We start from the raw sequence: 21,970 nt of genomic DNA, 5'->3' as shown, positions 1-21,970 counted from the left end.
TGAAGGACTCGATTTCCTGTGAGTTCAGGTTTTATTTTCGTGTTTTTATCTGAACCCCTTTTCTGTTGAAATAACATGTATACAACAGCGATATGTTAATTATTGTGCAATCATAAATTATTATAAACACCAGTAATTATTTCTCTTTAAATAGTCATATTTGCACAGTCTCACAATGTATGTTAAATAACTAATTGGCACAGTTCACCTCTTCATAGTGAAGCCACGAGTGTCTTTGGAACCATTTCGTGTTGAATGCCCCATGTTCAGTTTTTTAGTGCCAAAAGATCTCTATGGAAATCTTAAACTTCTAGGCAGATTTGGAACGTCCATTTTTAAGTCAAACTTTAATGTGATGAGTTTGAAATAATACATATTGCTGGCTTTTTAATGGCAATTCTATTTTAACGATCATGACGACTTTAAATAAAGATTATTGTATTTTGTAAGTTATATTTCATTTGTAAAATAGCATTCCAAATATTTCAGTAGTTTATTTATCATTACTATACTTACTATTTTTATTGTCAAGGAACTCTTCATAACAGGTTTATGACAATACACAATAACATCATACCATGAAAGGTGTAAATGCGATATACAACGCGTGTCAGAGATTAGCGCATGTCCCTCGATCGTTAAGGACATGATAAATGGATAAGCCAGTTTTATTACACACGCACGGCTTCTGTTCGGTTCATACCTTAAAAATATGGTTGTTTATTATAATAAATGATTGTTATGCAAAGGGTCTAGTAAAGTTAAGAAATAATACGATAATAACATATAACCAAATTCAAAAATAATCAGCGTCAGATTTCTTAAACAGTTAGAGATTTATTGCAAACTTAAAGTTGACAAATAAAATATATTCTGCTAAAGTTGTGTAATAATGACGAAGGTATTCGAATTTATTCAATGTAAGGGAATAGCACTGAAAATATATACGAAAAATGGAGACGTAATGTTGTTCTTACTTAAGAATGGCGCAACTTCAAATAAACACTCTTTCATCTAGTTGTAGATCTTGTGTACTTTTCACCATTCATTGATTTACTTGTTTACATGCTATGAACACTGTATAATGTTTTACGCAATAAACATATCTTATCGTAACGACATGCATGGGTCGGATATGCAACCATGGTAACGTTTTCAATTGTAATCATTAATTTTACACAATGCTTCAAAGAGAACCGTGCACACTCATAGCTGGACTGCTTAAACAATATTATGTGTGTTTGTTTTTAAACAGAAGAGAAAAAACAATAAACCAACTTGAAAAAACATATTTTAAAAGGTGCAATTCTAAGTTTCTTCATACTCTAGCCGTCCTTATTCCTTTATTAAAAAATATGAACATTTTTATTGCCATCGCATCTTTCTCTACACCTTTAACAAATTGCATAAATAGTTTAGGCCTATAACAAATTGCATAAATTAAGACATAATGTTTATATATCTTATTCTTTTTTGTTACATATAAAAGCAAATAAGATTGTAAAATTAGTTTAACAAACATCGGCAACACAATCCGTCGCCTCGGGCCATAAGTTATGAACCGGTAATTATGAGACCGTTTGAGACCGGATTTTACGAGGAGAGACCGGGAAATAGTATCGCCCCGTAATGTGTTAACTTAATGACGTAACGGAAACGGCTACGCTCCCTCAAATTCCAATTAATCACCAATTCTTTATCCCAATCGGATCAAGTGTATAATGGTAGCTTATTTCTCAAACCAAATGTAACATATCAAGATTCAGTGAGAGTTTCCGTAAGGCTGGTTATATACTCAGTTTATACAGCATATGCATAATTTTAACTGAAAATCAACCGAGCCCTGTTGTGCGAGGCAAGGAACAAACTGTTCCTTTGCATAGGATTATACGAGTATAATTTAAAAAAAAAAACAGGGCCTGTAGCTCCGCATAGGATGGACTATATGTTCTGTAAAATATAAAAGTTCTGAATGAAAATCGGAAACTGATTGTCTGGAACTTGCCTAACTCTCAAGAACTGGTGACAACATAAAGGTCTGTAAGTTTTATCGTTCCGTTGGTTTTAGTTATTCCCTCATATACTTGAAGTATTTTTTACAAAAGGTTGCCTCTTTACCCTTTTAAAAACTAAACTGGCCTATAGTGTGTGCGCTAGGCTCTATTTATTTAACGCTATGGAAGCAATCATGCCATCGTTCTCAGATATCATGTCGCAGTTCGACCAACGTTTGCCTAACAGATGAAATGACTATGATAATATTGGCTCAACGTCATCTTACCCATCGGATCTAACGCCAAAATGTCGGCGTTGTAACACGGGTTGCCCACATAAAATATTACGATTAACCAACGTTGGCCGTAGGTCGGCTAAGTGTTGGGATATGTGGTTTTTCCTTTCTCTGCGCTGCCCTTCTGATGATGCATGTTTTTGAACCAGAGATTTTCCTGACGCAGGGACCCCGTTTCCAACTTGCTATCCATCCCTGGGACGTTCAAAATAAACTTTTGCTGAGTATTAACATTACAATGAGCCCCACTTTGCACTTTTAGTTTACATTAAACAGAAGTTGTTTTTTGTGGGGTCCGTATACAATTTATAAAGGCCCAGATTTGTCAACTGGCATGAGGGTCCAAGGATTCTGAAGTAAATCTGCTCTTCTTCAGTTTTCGTCATCTGTATTTATACCCTGTCAGCAACAGTTACATGTACATGTATGTCCATGTGATTTGTATAGCTCTGCCGACAGAAACCTTACGCAACCGTTTGCTAACGTGAGCGACTGTTAGCCTTTACTTGAACGCAGTGAAATAAAGAGAAAAGGTTAAGTTTGATATTATTTTCAATTATAGATATTGTATATAGAAGAAAGCGAAATAGCATCAATAATAAAAGCACATTTATGAACGTAAAAACGTGTTTTTTTTCATCTGTTTTAACATTTACATGTTATTATCAAGATTAACATTTATTACCAATATTAACTGTCCATGTGTTACTAGCCCCACGTTTTTGCATATCAATTTTCGCAAATGATTTAGCCACTGACTCAAAAATCTAAAGGTATCGTCGGAGGAAAAGCTACTGGATAAAAAGAACTTGAGCTTTCTTCAGGGTCACATTTACCAATATGTGTTCGCACATCCTCCGAATCATGAAACCTTGACCTCTGATCTACTGAGTCCAGTTGATCCGGGCGAGTTTCAGAGACTATATTATATAGCTCGCGCATGCCTCGAACCACGAGCTCGATGCAGTCACCGTTGGTATGGTCTTGGCAAGCCGCGTCAGCTAATGTCGCGTTTGCCAAGATCAAACCAACAAATCGCATACTAGTATTCACATTCACATATAAGAAATGTATACAAGGGCTCATTTAGAAGAGTTTTTACTTTCCATTACAAGTATTGCTAATTAAGACAACAATTAATTTCATGATCTTCCTTCAAAACGTTCGACCATCACCGACATTAAATGTGAGTGCCTCTTTTTTTTGGAAACGATGCATCTAAATAATCATACTGCATGATTCCAAAATTGACATGTAAGTAGTACATATTAAGTCACGAAATTATTTAGATAACACTTAGACTTAAACTACTCTAAGAGACGGAAGTGCACAGTGTGTCAAAATGCATTTTCCTTGTGGGATAGTTTTGCTCCTGTTTTTAAATCTGGAACTAGTGAATGCAGGTACTATACTTGGCTTTTCAAAGAATTGATTAAGTTTATACTTATTTATTAAAGCTAAAAACCGGCTTGAGTCCATTTCTCATGCAAGAGACCAGAGGACAGGTTTTAAATGTTGTAATGTTTGAAAGACCAAGAAAACGTACGGTGCTCGACCAACCCAATCGCATTGATCCATGTGATAACTAGAAAAGAAGTAAATGTGTTTACTTTTTTTCATTGTAAAGGAGCTTGTTCACGTTTATAGATAAAACTTTTATACTCTTTGATACCGAAGTTAAAAATAATACAATTAACTTTTTAAAAACAACCGGTTTTAGCGGGGAGCGAATCCATGCCTGTAGTCAAGTAAAAATAGAAAACAGACAACAAACCACTCACCCATGTGGACTCTTACATGACCTGAGGGATGATTTAACCTTTAAGCCTTTTGTCATAAAGCGTAACACAATATTTGGGCATATATCAACATTTGTTTATAGGTTTCAGCCGTCACTATCTTAGTTTTAACAATCCTTATGATTTGCCACACTTTTTTTCGTCATAATAAGAGAGCGCATTTTATTAAACATGAGCCAGCCCCTTTAATGCGACGTATTTGCATCTGAATATATTTCAATAAAAACACAATTATATCCTTGTTTTTATGTTCGAGATTTTATTTTGTCTATTGCTTTTAAAATTTTAAATCTACTTATCCCTCTGATTAAAAATGTATACTAACTTAATGTAAGGCAGATACATAGTAAAGAAACTGCCATCCCTTTGGGAAAAAATATAGTTTTGAATACTATTACATTTAAAAACAATTAACTGTTGGCAGTTATCTATTTATTACATTACTTAAAGAGAAAAAGAGAATCGTTGAAAGGCTGCATCGAAATCAAATTTGGATTATCGTACAGTCTGAATACTGTCAGAATATTAGAAAACATAATATACAGTTTTTGAAAGTGGCCCGTTTTTCGAGTCACGATCGCTAAACATGTAGGTCGAACATGGCAATTTTGCACACATATGCACATTGTGACGACTTGCATATTCGATAACGCCCGAGCCAGTGCAGGATAAGAACATAAGATAAGAACAGGTTGAATCTGAAATAGCAAAAACAAAAGAACTAGTTATAATCGTTATAAACTATATAGAATGTGTTGAATAGCATTTAATTTAAATTACCTGTACATCATTGACTTTATTATTAACTCTATCAGGTCAGTTAATAATATCAATCGAAAATAGTAATCCGATTAGCTACATTGTTCCACTAAGACCAGTAATGAATACCAACCCTGTTTTTTTTAGCGGCTGCCCGTGCGTGTCATGGTCATCACTGCACGGTTCCAGGTCACGAGGAGGCCGAGGGCGGCATATTGAACTTACACATGCACTACAACGACGACCTGTGTCTCGAGATCCTCCTCATCGACTGCGGCCATCACGTGACACCAAACGACGAGATCATCTGCGGCTCGGACGGACACGAGTACCCAGACCAGTTAGTATGACCCAGATATGTTTCTCACTAACGGCATCGATACATTTGTTCTCTAAAGATGTTTGTTTTACAAACAAATACGAGTTCCAATCTAACGTATGTCATAACGAATGCCTGTAGAAGTAGTCAGTGTTACATGTGCTTTTGTGTGGAAGAACCATATTTAACTGATTTCTAAATATCGGGATAATTTCTACTGAGACTTGGTTTTTATAATCAGAAGTGGGGTTTTTTTCTAATAAATTCACAATCTACATGCTAGATGGCATTTACAGCCGTGCAATATTAAAAACTCTTTGAACTAAACTGTAAATCTTATCATGAACATGGCCAGGTCTTAATTCAGTGGCATGTTAAAAAGGGTTAAGCCATTTTCAGTTAAAAAAATAAAATGTATTCTCCTTAGTCTAAAATAATAGACGTGTTATACAGGATTCATCTTATCCCTAACGATTTGCCATATTAAAAAAAATCCGTCAACGTACACTTATTTGGACTAGTATTCTCCCTTACCTTAAGAACATGTTCTTACGCCCACATGGTGTTGCTACCACTGAATTCGACTACCTAAGTACGTGTTCCCTACGGGTTTGTCTATATTCAACTGAATACTTCTTGTTTTGCGCAGTTGCCACTTCGCCCACAAGCGGTGCGAGTTTCTTCATTCGAGCCACAAGCTCAAGGTGGCGAACCATGGACCCTGTGCAACAATCGCCCCACCCACCACGGCCGTCATCACAACCGAAAACTGGGTTCCCACTGACGTTACGACCACGGCTACGACCGTTGGAGGCGTGACGACTTCGACTGACTCCTCGACCACTGGTGCAGATGGCGGTACCACAACACAGACTACTACAACGACCATTGGTCTGTTTTGCAAAATATTAAATTGTCATTATCTGTATACTAGTACTATTCGTAGTAAATATACATGGAAAACAAGAAAAACAATGTTTCAAGTAACATTATCTTGAGGCAGGTATCAGACTAGCACTAGTAGTAAACACATATGTATCAAGTTGCAGTGGACTAGCACTAGTAGTTAACACATATGTATCAAGTTGGAGTACCTTCGAGGCAGGTATCGGACTAGCACTAGTAGTTAACACATATGTATTAAGTTGGAGTACCTTCGAGGCAGACATCGGACTAGCACTAGTAGTTATCACATATGTTGTAATGTAATATCTCTGAGGCAGGTATCTGACTAGCACTAGTAGTTATCACATATGTTGTAATGTAATATCTCTGAGGCAGGTATCAGACTAGCACTAGTAGTTATCACATATGTTGTAATGTAATATCTCTGAGGCAGGTATCAGACTAGCACTAGTAGTTATCACATATGTTGTAATGTAATATCTCTGAGGCAGGTATCTGACTAGCACTAGTAGTTATCACATATGTTGTAATGTAATATCTCTGAGGCAGGTATCAGACTAGCACTAGTAGTTATCACATATGTTGTAATGTAATATCTCTGAGGCAGGTATCAGACTAGCACTAGTAGTTATCACATATGTTGTAATGTAATATCTCTGAGGCAGGTATCTGACTAGCACTAGTAGTTATCACATATGTTGTAATGTAATATCTCTGAGGCAGGTATCAGACTAGCACTAGTAGTTATCACATATGTTGTAATGTAATATCTCTGAGGCAGGTATCAGACTAGCACTAGTAGTTAACACAATATATGAAGTTGCAGTACCTTCGAAACAGGTGTCACACTAGTACCAGTAGTTCTATTTTAATAACTATTAGAAACTGTTTCGGAATAAAGCGTAGAACTGTTTTGCATCAGGAAACTACGCGAATGGTATGCATGTGTGAAATGTTATACAAAGAAATACATTTCTTCCTCTAGTTTTAGCAATTTTATATTTTAACAGTTAAACTTTAACATGATGGTGAATAACCCAATTCAGTAAAGGATTCTGAACAGCACTTATTATTCACCAGGCACCACCACCGACCCCTTCTACAGCATCATGCAGAATGTTTTCTGCATGAACGTCTACACAGTACAATGTCACACCGAGGACTTCCACATTATCTGTGGCTCAGACGGAAACCTGTACCCTAATAAGTAGGTCGTTCTCGTTTTATTTGTGTTGAATTCTGTCACACCGAGGACTTCCACATTATCTGTGGCTCAGACGGAAACCTGTACCCTAACAAGTAGGTCGTTCTCGTTTTATTCGTGTTGAATTCTGACTATATTTAAATCCAACTATGCGACTACTGCAACTAACATTATTGTCTCGACTTCATGAATGTGTGCGAGACGGATAGAATAGCTTTTGTAGTACATGTACATATAACTATAATTGTGCTGACTAGCGATTAATGATGGATTGTAGCATTTCTATAACAAAAAGATTGCCTTAATATTAAAATACAAAAAGAATTGCTTGGCATAGAAATATATACATTTTTATACATTTCAGTTGTGAGCTTTCCAAGGCGAAATGCCATGACCACACCCTAACAATTGTGGACCCGTCTAACTGTACCATATAGAAGAAACATTAAAACTGTTCAAACCTTGGGACTTCATACATTCTTTATGATTAAACATCGCAATATACTGAATATAGTACATTTATCTCAAATTTGTTTACATTAATAGTTGAAGTTCTTGACATTTCATCATTTCGTTTCACTTCTAGAGCACCAAGAAAATATACATTTACATCTTTATTAAAGACAGCATTGTTTTACAATTATGTTACAATATTATCTTAAGCAAATGGTCATTACAACAGCAATCAAACTACGATTAAATGAATAACAAAGAATCAAGACATTTAATGAATACTGAAGTTAAAAATTCAACATTTCATGTTTTTACCACGGTACTTGTCTCTAAGATTGCCTTTCATGACTTGTAAATCCATATTAAATTACTACTGCACCAGAATTAATTTAGTGGAACACTAACACACATAAGTTAATGAAACACTGACATCTTGGCAAATACGTGCATTAAACAATAGTAATTAGTAAGCACTTGATCCACAGTTTCACATGATTGAGTATAATGTACAAAATGGGCCCTGCATATCAACCAGTGTATGACAAATTCTAAAATAATTGTTCCAAAACCATTTGATTTGTCATGGACTACATGTGAATTTAATGATGTTTTATTGCATGAGAACACAATTGACAATGAGAATATCACTGCAAAGATCGACACAATATTGAAACTGTCATAATAAAATCAAGCATGCAAAGGGATTGGGCCACCAGTTTTGCCAACAATAGTTACGACCCTCCCAAACTACAATGTATGTCTGAAATCAAATCTAATGAATCTATATAGATTTCCATTTGAGACTGTGTAAACCAAATACTTAACAAAGGTCTAGTTTTGTTGACTTAACGATTTCAAATTTGTCATACATTGGCTGTTAAGCCAGGCCATACTAGCTAGTCATCAGCCCACAGTGTGGGGGGGCAAGTCTGTTTTCACGTTCACATTCATGAGGTCTGTTGTTCCAGTTCACTGGCAGGCGCATCTGGTTCTTCATCATTGTAAATGTTCTCAGCCTGAAATTGAACATTGAATGTTAAATATAGCACAAAAGGGTCCCCGCGCCTCCCAGAGGAGACCCACAGACCCGTTCATAAAGCATAGAGTATGTACATGTATATTGATATATTTGGGGGCAAGTGAAGTTGAGCACTCTTAAACCAGGTTAAAACCCCAGCAAATTCTTACAAAGTTTTCACTGACTGTGCCAGAGAAGTTACCTAACATTTACCTAATAACAAAATTTTAATAATAAATATATGTGTAATGTGTCTGCTATCTTGCATTGTATGTCACTGTGTATTCATTGATTGTCCTTAATCCTTTGCCTTTGACCAAGATCTTGGCTCAACTTTGGCTATTTAAGACTAGGCTTGTACATGTAGGTTCCATTAAATTATTACTAAATGCAATTTAGTTTCACTTGTTTATAAGGCCTAAAAAAAAATTGTTTGGTTAGGGTTACATCCTTTTCAAAAATAGGTAGGGTAGGCAGGCTTTTTATTAGGCTTTATATAAGAATGTTATTTTCATCATTGGAGAATGGTGTTAAAGTAATCTTCTGTATAAGCATTTAAGGTTTTAAACTACATATTGAAAAGCAATTAAAAAATAAATAAAAAAAATTCAGGTTTTTTTTTTCAAACTGACTAAAAACGGTAGGGTCAGCGCCTATTCCGTAGGTAGGGTCGGGTAACCCGAACCAAATGTATTTTTTTTTAGGCCTAATACTGTACTACTGCATTGAGGCAAGTCTGGAATTGAACACTCAAAATCAGACCAAGATCATTTAGGATATCACCACTACTTAAAACAGGCAAAGAATTGGAAAAAATAGTCTAAAAGTATACCGCTGGTGTGTGCTTTCATGTAGCAATTCTAGTAACAATCAGATATTTCAAACATTGAAAATTACCAGGTTAGGTTTTATTTCATAGCAAAAATGTTCGCAATTAAAAAGTTTCATCACTTTTCTCATGTATATCACTGACTTGTCAAGGCCATTTGGTAAGAATGTGTACAAATAGCAAGCTCTATTCGCCATCATTTAGTCACAATGCTCCAAGGGAACCCAAGACAAAACCAAATTGAAACTCGACAAACCCACTGTCTGAACATACAAACTCGTTCAATTTATCGCATATCAAACAATCTTTTCCTCAAGAAGATAATGAAAACTTAAAAATCATTCAAATAATGTTACAAGCAATCTTTACCTCAAACTTTGAGGTATAAATTGCTTTAACAGTATTTGAAAGTTTTCATTTTAAAAGATGAAGTATTGGTCTGACACAAATCAAAGTAATGGGCCAGATTGCTTTCATCGTAGGCTTACAAAGGGCAGTTACCCTCAACTCTGTACAGCGTGCCAAAAATCAAAAGGCTAAAACAAGAATCATGGAAGCCACTTCAAGTAAACACAGACCAGGGAGCATGTTATTGATACTGACCATCTGCCAGACTTGCATGATGTTGTCCTCGGAGACAGAACAGATCACCCATGGCTCGTTAGGGTTCCAAGTGAAGTCAGATATTTTGGCCGTGTGACCGCCATGGATAAACTGGAATAAAAAGGTATCATGTATGATATAATTTTTTCTTTAATTTTTTATGGCACCTTTTTTCAATGGAGAAAATTAACCAATCAAAGTAAAAAGATTACTATTTGCGAAATAATCCAACATACATTTTGACATTTACACATACTTTGTTTATATTGTCAGTACTTTCAAATAAGTTTGAGTGAAGTCAATTCAGACAAGAAGAGCTTTTATATGGAAGACAAAAATGTGAACTATAATCGCCCATATGAATACTGCAATGTTTATGGCCACTTCCGCCACTCGAGGTAAAGGTCAGTCCCAATATGCATACCAGGAGTTCTGGTGGTCCGTCCTCAGCATCTTCTGCCGACTGTTCCTCCCCTATCTTGCTCAAGTCCCACACATGCAGTCGCCTATCTGTGCCACTGGATGCTAGGATAGTCTCATTGTGGGGCGACCACTGCACCTGCAAACACAAACAACATACTCATGCATTATATAAGATCAAAACTATCATTACTAGGCATTTTAAAAGGAGTACTTTAACCCCATGCTGAGTATGAACAATTTAGTTACACTCACTCTGCTTTTTTATTTTTTAACATATTGGATATGGACAAGTTCTTGCATATAGCCATATTTTTAATCGTTCCAACAGAGCTATTGTAACATCTGAATACATCCAGTGACATGCTACAAATATGTCCCAATTCTTATTCAAGTGTTATTATTTGACATATGTGATATGACAGCCAATTTTGAAATTTGTCAGCCAACATTTCTTTGTTCATACAACCATTTGTTTATATCATACCTGGAAGATCTCGTCCTTATGAGATTCAAAGGAGTGCAGTTTTAGCTTCAAGTTTCTCAAGTCCCACAGGGCAACAGTCTGAAGAAAGAAATGATAGTTAGGACACTACTTGCACAACATGAGAACCACATGAACTATATTACATTCAGCAGCAAACCAAGATCAAAACAATTGCTCAATTTTTATTCTTTACTACAAGAGAGGTTACAGCAGAGAGGTTAAAGCCGATTTTTGTTACATATCAAATTACCCTTAAAAGTCATAATGATTCAACACAATGGCCCCAGTTTTAAAGGATGACTAAAACAAGCAATACAATAACCACTGACCTTGTCTGCAGAGCCTGTAGCCAGAATGAACTCGCTGTAAGGGTTAAAGGAGAGGCAGTTGACCTCGGCCGTGTGGGCATCCACTGTGTGACTCGGTTTGTTGACATTGTTAGACCGGGTGTCCCAGCTGTAAATGAATCAAAGAGGATGTATCGAGCAGGCAATTGACACGTGATACATTTACTGTAAATATATATAGCTATGAATATACAAGACATGGGACTCTTTGTTACTTTTAGATGTATATTACATCATGTTTATGCATCCTTCAAAGCCAAATAGCTAGCAATTTTAAATGAATGTAGTCTACTATTGATTATGTTTTCATATCATATGCAATATCAATTTCTATATAATTGAACTCAAGTACTTACATCATTAACTTTTGATCATCTGCCACAGAACCAAACAGGCTTTCATGCAGAAGATGCCAGGCAACATCCTTGAAACACAAGTAAACAGATCTAAACAACTAGTACACTCAAGATTTAGAAACACAAATTATATATGATAAATATCCAATGTTCAAAGTCTTAATATTTGCGAGGCTTAAAGTATTTTTACTGGCCAATGGGATATTAAGCTTGGTATCAACTGTACTGACAATGCAGGTCTGTCCTGGCCGGTCTTATTTGCAAGCAGTGGGTACCGGGATCGATCCTGGACTGGCCAAATACTTTTCTGAGCCTATAACAAATGTACCTTTTCAGTTACTAAAAGAAATTCATTTTGTGAGCCACCTTCCAGGGTTCACGCTTGGAAGAGAATGATCCAAAGTGTCTGCAAACCATACTCATCCCCAAATTAAAACGTTACCTCTACAACTGAAGTGTGTCCCATGAATATGGTGAATGCATCCACAACTCTGTGTTCTTTTGGGGTTGTGTTGATATCCCAAAGACAAATGGTCTGAAACAAGAGCATATAATTGGATTAGGAAATTATATGTCAACATAACACACCATATATGTTTTAGGAAATCATTAAGATAAAGATCTTGATAACTGGTGCATAAATACACAGACCTTAAAATTATTTTTATTAATCAAAAATATATTTTTTTAAAACAAGCCCCTAGTGTACGCAGAAGAATAACACATTTAGTTAGGCATTGTTATTTTCAGAGCATATTGATACTTTTCAATAAAATGACAATATCATATGTGTCTATATATCTGTGCTTTAATATCAGGGTTCCCGCTGGCGATCGCCATTGTCGCCATTTGCGACAAAATCGCAAAAGTGGCGACAACTTTTCAAATTTGGCGAATTTATGGCGACAACGATTTTTTTCTAAAATATTTTCTTAAAATGACGTAAGTGGTGACCATGCGGCCTGCATGATAATCGATTCTGTCACTGTCATAAATCAAGCGCATCTGCTGGTGCGACAACAAAAATTAATCCGATAATTAAAGCAAGCAGTCACGGCCCAGTCAACACCTCGCTAATTATTGCAGAATTTTATTGCTTTCACGGATAAACAATGACATCCTTTAACTGTTATGTCTCTTATTAGCAAACAATTTTAATATTTAGCTCAACAGCCTTGTTGTTGCGTAATTATCGTGTTAGTTTTAAATATGCAAATTGTAGAATTTTATGTTGTCGGAAAGTCACTTGATATGCAAATTTCGTAATGACGTTTACGCGCTAAAAATAGACTTGCTTTCGGTTTTGTCGCAATTTGTAATTGCTATAAATGCAGCATTCTAAGAGTTCAAACAGTGTCAAAAAGATTAACAGAAATCAAATAAATAGGATTAAACCCCATTTGATAAGGCTTCTAATATGTTGGCTGGAGTAAAGAGTAGGTAGACAAATTTCTATTAGGAAAGTTATGGCCCTAGTTTGACAATGTATATTTCTTTGAGTTTCCATTTATTCTAAATTTATCTCATAACTTCACAAATGTATTCTTTTATTGTATGCAGGCATTAGACTGAAATCAACATATTGATGTTTATGTCACATTTTTTGCAATATTTTTTTATTTATATACTAGTCCATATACAATGAATTTTGTCAACAGAATAACAATTTGCTATTAATATCTTGTGCTTCATGTACAACAAAATGTTATGATTTGCACGACAATGTGCTAATTAAATGCAATTTAAGGCTCTTAAAATGCTTAAACCCCATGACCCACCCCCTTAACCCCCCGCGAAAAAGTGGCGACAACTTTTTAGAACCCAGGGGGAACCCTGAATATCCAAAAGTAAGCATATAAAATGTAAGCAATCTATAGACATTTTGTAGATTGGTGCATTACTGACTGACAGATACGCAAAAGACTTCAAGAATTATACTCTCTTCATTGCAAGCTTGAGCTGTTTTTTCACCATACTGATACTTGTTTTGATGTTTTCAGGTATTTATCTTAGATATGCACTAGGATTTTATGTTCTAGAATTTATTTCTGTCATGAAATATTGCCATCATAAGCACTGAGAAAGTGACCATGTTAGTCAGGGAAAGAAAAATTCCATTTGGGTAAACTATGAGCACATACATGGTCATCAGAAGCACTGAGAAGGTGGCCATTCATGTTTGGGTTCCATGACAAGCCATAGCCTTCCTTCTGGTGGCCCTTCAGTCGCAGCTCCGGCTGGCATTCTCCACTCGGATCTGGAACATTTTAGTACATTTCCATACCACACCATACTTATTTTAAACAAAAATAAGTTACTTTTGGAGGCTTTAAATTAAAACAAAATTTGATTTTGTTCCCAAATTACGGTGCATCAAATCAAAATATGCATGGATCAGAGGCATTTCAAAAGGAAATCAACACACTGTAGAAAGACAATGTTTTTTGTTTGTTTATTAATTCAAGAGACTGAGGATCGACAATGATGTCATTCATTGTATCACGAATATTGTAAAAGAAACTTAATATAAATTACACCAACTTACCTGGTTTTGATGGGTGTTTAGTGTAGTCGAACACGAGCACATCGCTGGAGGGCGTCTTGGTGGCAATAATACAGGGGTTCTGGGGCATGAAACGAGCCCGATTTACCTCGCCTTCATGGTTTATCTTGATCTCTATTTCTATCTTCCCACTCACACTGCCAAACCCACCAAATTCTGCAACATACAATTAACTCAATCATGTAATTGGCCATTATTAAAACGCAATTTAATGTCGCATAAAAGTAGCGCAAACAATTAGTTATAAATGAAAATCAAAATAATTTTGTAATGAAATATCAACATTGGAAGAATAAATTATTTTCGCATCTAAATGGAAAAGTTAAAAAAAAAAATGAATTGACAACAGTAAAATATTCACAGAGCACAATAGTCTAAATGCAATTTTCACAACACAGATTACGAACTTCTGAGACCAAAACTGTAGCTTCAAATGTGTCATTTTCTCCCACACAATTTGTGGTTACAATGTTACTGGTGACATGTGCACTAATAGATACTACACTTACCACCTTTCTCCCCATCATAATGAGAGGCATCAAATTGTGTGTAATCATTTGGCAGCTGCACGCTTGCTATCAGCAAATGATTTTGCTCCTCAGACCTGCATTTTAACAGTACCTCATCTCAGTAAATACTTGACCATTGTCACAAATTGTTAATCTTGTTTCTCTGACAAGACATGAAGGCTTTGATATGGTAAACTTACTGCATCCAATCATTATTTTTACTATCTATGAAGTTCTCACTCCAAAAACAAAGACTGAACTTTGAAAAGTACAATTCACTTTTTGGCACTTGAATTTCGCCAAAAAATAATTACAAAATCTTTTGTTCATAAACATGGTTGGAAACACTAAATCATATCAAAGCCTTCTAAGCTAGGTTAGTAACGACAGGCAGCCGCAAGCAAGGACTGTCCACAGCAAGAATACCTCCACGATTCTCCGGGTAATTGGACTCCTCAGTCTGTGAATTAGGACCAGGCAGCTTAATGTTGCAAATGAGAAGATGGTTTTGTTCTGCTTGGCCAAATGTCTCTGAACTTGGCAGCGTCACACTGAAAGTATAGCAAAATTACCTCCCCTCAATTTCTTTTTCTGAATAAATGACAATCCCACAACCACAAAGTTAAGTAGCCCATGCAAACTGTTAGTTTTAGAATATTTCATGATTTGTTTTCTTTGAAATCTTGAGGGGAAGCAATCTGCTACACCTTCATCGTAAAAAATAGTTTCCATTCAAATGGCTGTAATGAATAAACAATGTCAACCATCTTGAATTAATGCCACTTGATTCTTTGACCATCAAAGCAGTGTGCTGATCCCTATGAGACTTATTATTGCCTATTTGACCTGTTGAAAGCAGAACCAAAATAAATAATGAATATGCTTCGAAAATCACTTCATCAACACAGATCACCCATATTAATAAATATTGAGATCTTACTAAGTCCCTTTAAAAAACTACTTTCATTTTTAATAGCATTTCTTTTCATTGATTGTGAAAGACTTGCAACTCAACATATTACTGATATGCTTCGAAAACAACAACAGATAATTATTAACTATTCAATATAATACTCACGTATGTGTTCCCAAAATCAGTCTGTGTAATGAATAATCTTTTCCTTCAGGTCTGAAAGAAACAAAAGTAAATTATTCATAAAACTTGAATTTAACAAATTTTAACAGCTCTAGGTTTCAATCAGATTTCTTTTGTTATAAGCTTTGTCCTTTCTTTCATTTTTTCTCCCACATTTTATTTTTGAAAGCTCAACAAAATAATAATTTTATTAATACTGTTTGCTATTAAATTTGGCATTTGGTTTTGAAGAACTGAAAGATAGTTTTTTCTTCACCCAAGAATGCATTTCAAATCCAGTACAACTGAATCTGTGAATCAAAGAAAAACCATCTGCCAGTATCAGTAACTTGATGCATTCTTTTACATATGAATTGATATCAACTAAGGTAGAAGCGCTCTGATTACCACACAAACAATACATACAGTTTGCATTGATTTGACTAGCTACAGTCGAACCCTGTTGGCTCTAACTCGCTTGGCTCCAATTCCTTGTTGGCTCAAACTAGATGTAAAGGACCGCTTTCTTTAAGCTAAAGCTAAGTCTTTCCGCTTGGCTCGAAATTTCCGAGGCTCGAGGTATTTTTTTCGGTCCCTTGGAGTTCGAGCCAAAGGGTTTCGACTGTATTTGCATTCGTAGCTTTAACTCATTTAAGCAACAACACCACAGTGTCAAATGAAACTCTTAGAATTGAAGGTTGGGTATAAAAGAGAATTGATAGTGGTTGTCCAAAATTCTTTCCGATAAATTCTCGTCAAGTACATTTTCAAAAAGAGAGGTTACTCTCTTACACAAATGCGGTGAATGCAAACATTTTTGGTTAAAAACTTACAAATTTCCAAAATTGTAATTAATTATTTATATATTTCATAAAACCTTAATAATCTGCCTCTATTGTGTAGTTGGTCCGGTCTTACCTGCAAATACCGGGGATCCCGGCTTGATGCATTCTGTTTTTGAAACCTTTTTTGGTATCGTTTGTTAACAATTTTACTTTTTTGTAAAAGTTTTATGAAATTAAGATATTTTAATGACATCTTCAATATAACAGGTTATAAAATGACTGTGAAGCTGGTTAATAAATATTTAATATTACATGGATAAAATGCTATGGTAACTTACTTGATTGATGTGCAATTATTAAGTATGTGTTTTGTTGTTGTGTTTTTTTGTTAAGTTATTAAAAACAGAAAAAGGTTATGAAAATTTACAGTACTGTTGCAAAAACATGACTATAGCATCACATGTACTGATTCCAGGTTGAACCATTTAAATGATCATGATTATATTTAGTCCAAATAATTGTACGTTGACGGATTTTTTTTAGATTTTTGATATGGCAAATCCTTCACGTACAAATTGTTTAGTATCAAAAGTGGGTAGTTGTTCCGATCAGGATTCCGGGTTAAAGCATATAGCGTCTATAAAATATCATAAAAACAAGAAATATTACCAGATAATGTTATTTTATATTAGTTCCGTACACAAAAAAATAAATATCCAACTTATAATTATGAGTTTGACGACTTTTCTTCATTTCATTCTGTCAAAACATAACGATATATACATGAAGGGCACCTGCAAGGCTTCAGGGCACAGTTTTAAATCGCTCGGAACATTTCGGCCATGGCCGAGTTGTTACGATTGTATAACGAGGTCTATCTCGAAGCTTTGTCGGAGGAGGCCGAGCTATTACGATTGTATCGAGTTGTTCCCCTTCGCATAATTGTTGTCTGTGTCAACTTTCATTTTATTGGAAAGGTAAACAACTTGTTTTAATGCATTAAATGCTTGTTTGGTGCAAAATAACATTTCACTTACATGGTAAAATATGAATATAACTCTTTATGATCAATTTCAACCATAAAATACTTCACTTAAAACAATTTCAATATTTTTAAAACACCGTAGAATCCCGTATAACACGTCTATTATTTTAGACTAGATTATACTACGAATGTATTCCTAAATGATATTATGAACTTCGATTATTGTCCGATAGTAAATCAAACTACTTGGTCAGATTTGATTTGTTTATCGATAGCAAATGGAGTTCGATTTTCAAACACTAGTTTCGATCCAAACATGTATAATATTATATATTTATTATTAATATTTAATAAGATGTTAGTTGCTATTATAATAATTGATACTGAAATGATTCGATCCGGCCAGATTTTTATACCCAGACAAAATTCAGATGACTCCCATATGATTTCAGAACTGGTATGGAAATTTCTGTTGGTCTGGAATTGGTCCGGCCAGTCTAATATACCCAACCAAATAGTAACTAAATGTCTGAAGCCATTGTTATGGCATTAAAAATGGTCTCTGCAAAATGGCATTGTGGCAGTATTTTAGAACTTATCTCAACATTTTTTGCTAAGTAATAGAAAATGTTGAATGAGCCAGTGTGCTGACTTAATACTTATGTAAAGCAATTGAACAGAAGTCAACAACAAATGAGGTTACCTGGTCACATCCGGGAGCCACTGTGCAGTGAGACTTGGCCATTCAAGGGCATGTGTCATCACCAGATCGTACAGAAATGGCGTGTTCTTCTTCCATATTTTGTACTCTTCATTTATAACCCTCTCTTCAACTGCGTCATCAAAGCTTTCTGAAATTTTCAGTGAAAGGTGGGTGGGGTAAGACACAACGACAAAAATAAAAACAAAATAATACAGTAAGTACGCATTGCTTTAAATAAAATCTACCGTAATAAACTTACCTCCGTCTTTATCTGTCATACTGTTTTGTTTACAATGAAATACAATTTACAATATCAATGCAATTGGTAGAATTCTTTCCGGGAACAATGAAAATTATTCACGAGCGCTCTCCCGCCAATTGGTCTGCTTGATTTTATCGTAAGACGCGTACATCGATTAACTAAAAGTGAGCTAAACCGGTTTAACTTCGAACAATAAACTTGCTCAATACCACAGTTACCCACCTTCTTACGATATGATGAATTACCAGTGTCAATGTAAGATCACACACACGCGCGCGCACGCACGCACGCACGCACGCACGCACGCACGCACGCACGCACACACACACACACACACACACACACACACACACACACACACACACAACTTGACTTTGGACAACATGGCAAACAGCTTGTCGTCATGTAAATAAAAAATATCATCAGTCATTATTGCATAATACTTAAATGTTAATGAAGATAAGCTGCATTAAGGCTTCATCCGCCGTGACGGCACCACAAGTGTTTTAAATGCAGCTTTATTATTTATGACATGCAGAAGTGACTTCAATTTCCAGTCACAGCTAGATATTATCTGAGTTGAAACAAAATACTGAGTTTTATGGAGGTCCGGGGGTGAGACCATATAGCTTTTTGCGAATATACCTCTTGTTGTTTTAACATGATCGGTGTAAAGCACTAATACACAGGGGATAACTTTTCTGGATTTACATCAAAACCGAACACAATGGATTTCTAGGTTGTTCTTTGGTTTATTTAGGTCTTAATGCGCCCTATAGCGGCTGCATTATGTCTAAACCTCGTCATATCCCCGAGTGTAAAAAAATGAAGGCAAAGGGGGAGATTTTGCCTCAAACCCACTGGTGGGATATTCGCCAAAGGAGTAATTCTGTACCAAATGTGCCGTGAGACCTGCAATGGGGTGGTTGCGTAAGATTATTAATACTTGCACTCGGGCAAGGCATATTCGGCGATTGTTAGTCATATATGGTTTATTGAGCATATCAGTGCACAGACAGAATGTTACCCTGGTTAGAGGTACCCTGGTTCTTTAACGTGCACTAGTGTAATTTTTAGCACTGTCACACGAGTCCCCCATTTTATGTATTTCCCAGAGACGATTAGTATTATAAATTAGTGGTGCGGCGGGGAATCGAACCAACGACTCCTTGATTGACAGTCAAGTGTGTTACCATTAGATTACGGATCCGCCGCTATCACACATAATTAATTCTCAAGTGCTATCCTTTAAATGCTTAGCCCGAAGGAAACTGGTACCAATGTTGAACGTAGCTCGGTATGACCCGGCCGTGAATTTAACCCGCGACCGTCCACACCTGATCGCGGCGAACGCTCAACTGGCACTCAAAGGCTTTTTTGGGGGTGGGTGGGGGGGGGGGGGGTAGACCAGTAAGCAGGCTGTATAACCCTTAAAACGAAGGTATTTGTATATCAATTGCAATTAATTAAAAGAAATATCGATTTACAGTTTGTTATTGCAAAATAACCGGTGACTAAGGCCCGCTTGTGCGTACCGTTGACACACACAGAAGATAACACCAATAAAATTGTATTTCATAAATGATTAAATCATAAAGGTTATCTGCCTTCCTGAGATTCAGCTGCCCATTTTGAATGAAATAAATGAAGATAAATTCTTGCTTTGAAATTTTCATTGACATTTTCCTTTTGATATAGCAATATCTTATTTTTGTGCCGACGTAAAGATCATTTAATGGCTAATGAGTTATTAATACCTGTTCTTTTTAAAGCTGCACTCTCACAGATTGAATGTTTTTATTTTTTTTTATTTTTTGTCTTGGAACGAGCCAATATTTGCGAAAATCCATGGTAACCAGTTATATAAGAATGCTGACAAAAAATTAGATCGCAGATTTTTATATCTAAGTTCAAAAATTGATGTTTTATGCATTTTTCTTAAACCGTTAGTAACTGTTTAAGCCATAACACATTAATTTCGAACGAAAATATATAAATCTATGATCTATTTTTTGTCAGCAATCTTATATCATTGGTATGCAGATATTTACGCAAAATTTTGCTTTTTCTAAGACCGTTGAAAATATATTTTCTTTTTGTAAAAACGGTATATCTGTGAGAGTGCAGCTTTAAACTTTCATTTCTATAGTAAACCATTATCACATATAAGTTCACTGTTAATTTCAGATAACCGTTGAAATTTGATCGTTATGACGTTGAAAGTTGTACGTTGAGCCGTTGTTTGATGTTTGAACGTTGAATGAAGGAACGTTGTTTGAATGTAATTAAACTACTGTCAGTTCGTTCCCTGACCTCTGTCAGGCTCAACCCGCGCCCAGTGTTAAACCGGGTTGAAGGCCGTGAAAACTTAACAATCGGCGTACCGCGTTACAGCATCTTGTGTCCCGAATTCTCCTTCAATATTAAAACCCTGAATACCGCCTACACAAAATACCTTCATATGTGTATAAACATGTATGATGACAAATGTACTGACCGTAAAGCGAAGATAAATCTGCTTCAAAACCATCTAATGTGCGAGTACGAGTTATCTGTTATTAGATTGTCTGTGAAAACGTGGTAATACATGTACTTTATATTTGTATTTAAATTAAAATTGTATTATGCACCAGTCAATTGTAACCACGGCCCCCAGGTCCGGGGGTATACCGGAGTTAGCCGGGGGAAATGGGCCGTGTCTTTACCTTTTAGGTGGCCCTGCAGTGCCGGGTGAATGCGGTGGTTTTGTCTTCGCTTTAAACATAGCGGGGAATGGGCCTTACCTAGGGTCCCTGGGGTGTGGGGGCATTTGGCGGGGATTTAACCATCTGTTCGTCCCCGCAGGGCGGGGATTTTAGCCGGGGTTGGTTGGACCGAAAGTCAGAGTCCCCGCTATTCCCCGGACCTGAGGGGGAGTGGTTACAATTGACTGGTGCATTACTCTTTTATGCACCAGTCAATTGTTACCACGGGCCCCCAGGTCCGGGGGTATACCGGGGATAGCCGGGAAAATGGGCATTGTTTTTACCTTTCCGGTGGCTCTGCAGTGCCGGGTGAATGCGGTGGATTTGTCTTCGCACTAATTATAGCGGGGAAAAAGCCTAACCTAGGATCCCTGGGGTGCGGGGGCATTTGGCGGGGATTTTACTTACAGTTTGTCTCCGCAGGGCGGGGATTTTACCCGGGCTTGGCTGGACCGAAAGTCAAAGTCCCCGCTATTCCTCGGACCTGGGGGCCGTGGCTTCAATTGACTGGTGCATTACTGACTACCAACAGCTTATTACTACCACACTTAGGC

General features: G+C 36.2%; 2 protein-coding genes across 3 annotated transcripts; one reads left to right on the top strand and one right to left on the bottom strand.

Annotated features, from left to right (window-relative positions):
- Positions 1–3,599: 3,599 nt before the first annotated feature.
- On the top strand, positions 3,600–7,742 carry LOC128238702 (uncharacterized). The gene is made up of 5 exons (XM_052954862.1): positions 3,600–3,693; positions 4,996–5,188; positions 5,817–6,058; positions 7,154–7,280; positions 7,642–7,742. The coding sequence occupies exons 1-5, from the start codon at positions 3,633–3,635 to the stop codon at positions 7,712–7,714; spliced, it is 696 nt and encodes a 231-aa protein (XP_052810822.1). The 5' UTR covers positions 3,600–3,632; the 3' UTR covers positions 7,715–7,742.
- A 136-nt stretch (positions 7,743–7,878) lies between these two features.
- LOC128238701 (chromatin assembly factor 1 p55 subunit) lies at positions 7,879–18,799 on the bottom strand. 2 transcript variants are annotated; one of them, XM_052954860.1, is made up of 13 exons: positions 18,670–18,799; positions 18,411–18,558; positions 15,941–15,991; positions 15,289–15,413; positions 14,336–14,509; positions 13,932–14,047; positions 12,233–12,325; positions 11,791–11,858; positions 11,417–11,543; positions 11,088–11,165; positions 10,605–10,739; positions 10,181–10,291; positions 7,879–8,746 (listed from the first exon to the last, which is right to left on the bottom strand). In XM_052954860.1, exons 1-13 carry the CDS (start codon positions 18,686–18,688, stop codon positions 8,678–8,680), a joined length of 1,314 nt encoding a protein of 437 aa, XP_052810820.1. In that variant the 5' UTR covers positions 18,689–18,799; the 3' UTR covers positions 7,879–8,677. The 2 variants fall into 2 exon arrangements, with proteins under 2 accessions (XP_052810820.1, XP_052810821.1); XM_052954861.1 differs by lacking the exon at positions 15,289–15,413 and adding an exon at positions 14,863–14,957.
- Between the last annotated feature and the right edge of the window lie 3,171 nt (positions 18,800–21,970).

The sequence above is a fragment of the Mya arenaria genome, chromosome 6 (assembly GCF_026914265.1).
Source record: "Mya arenaria isolate MELC-2E11 chromosome 6, ASM2691426v1".
NCBI lineage: Eukaryota > Metazoa > Mollusca > Bivalvia > Myida > Myidae > Mya > Mya arenaria.
This window is presented reverse-complemented; position numbering and strand designations above follow the sequence as displayed.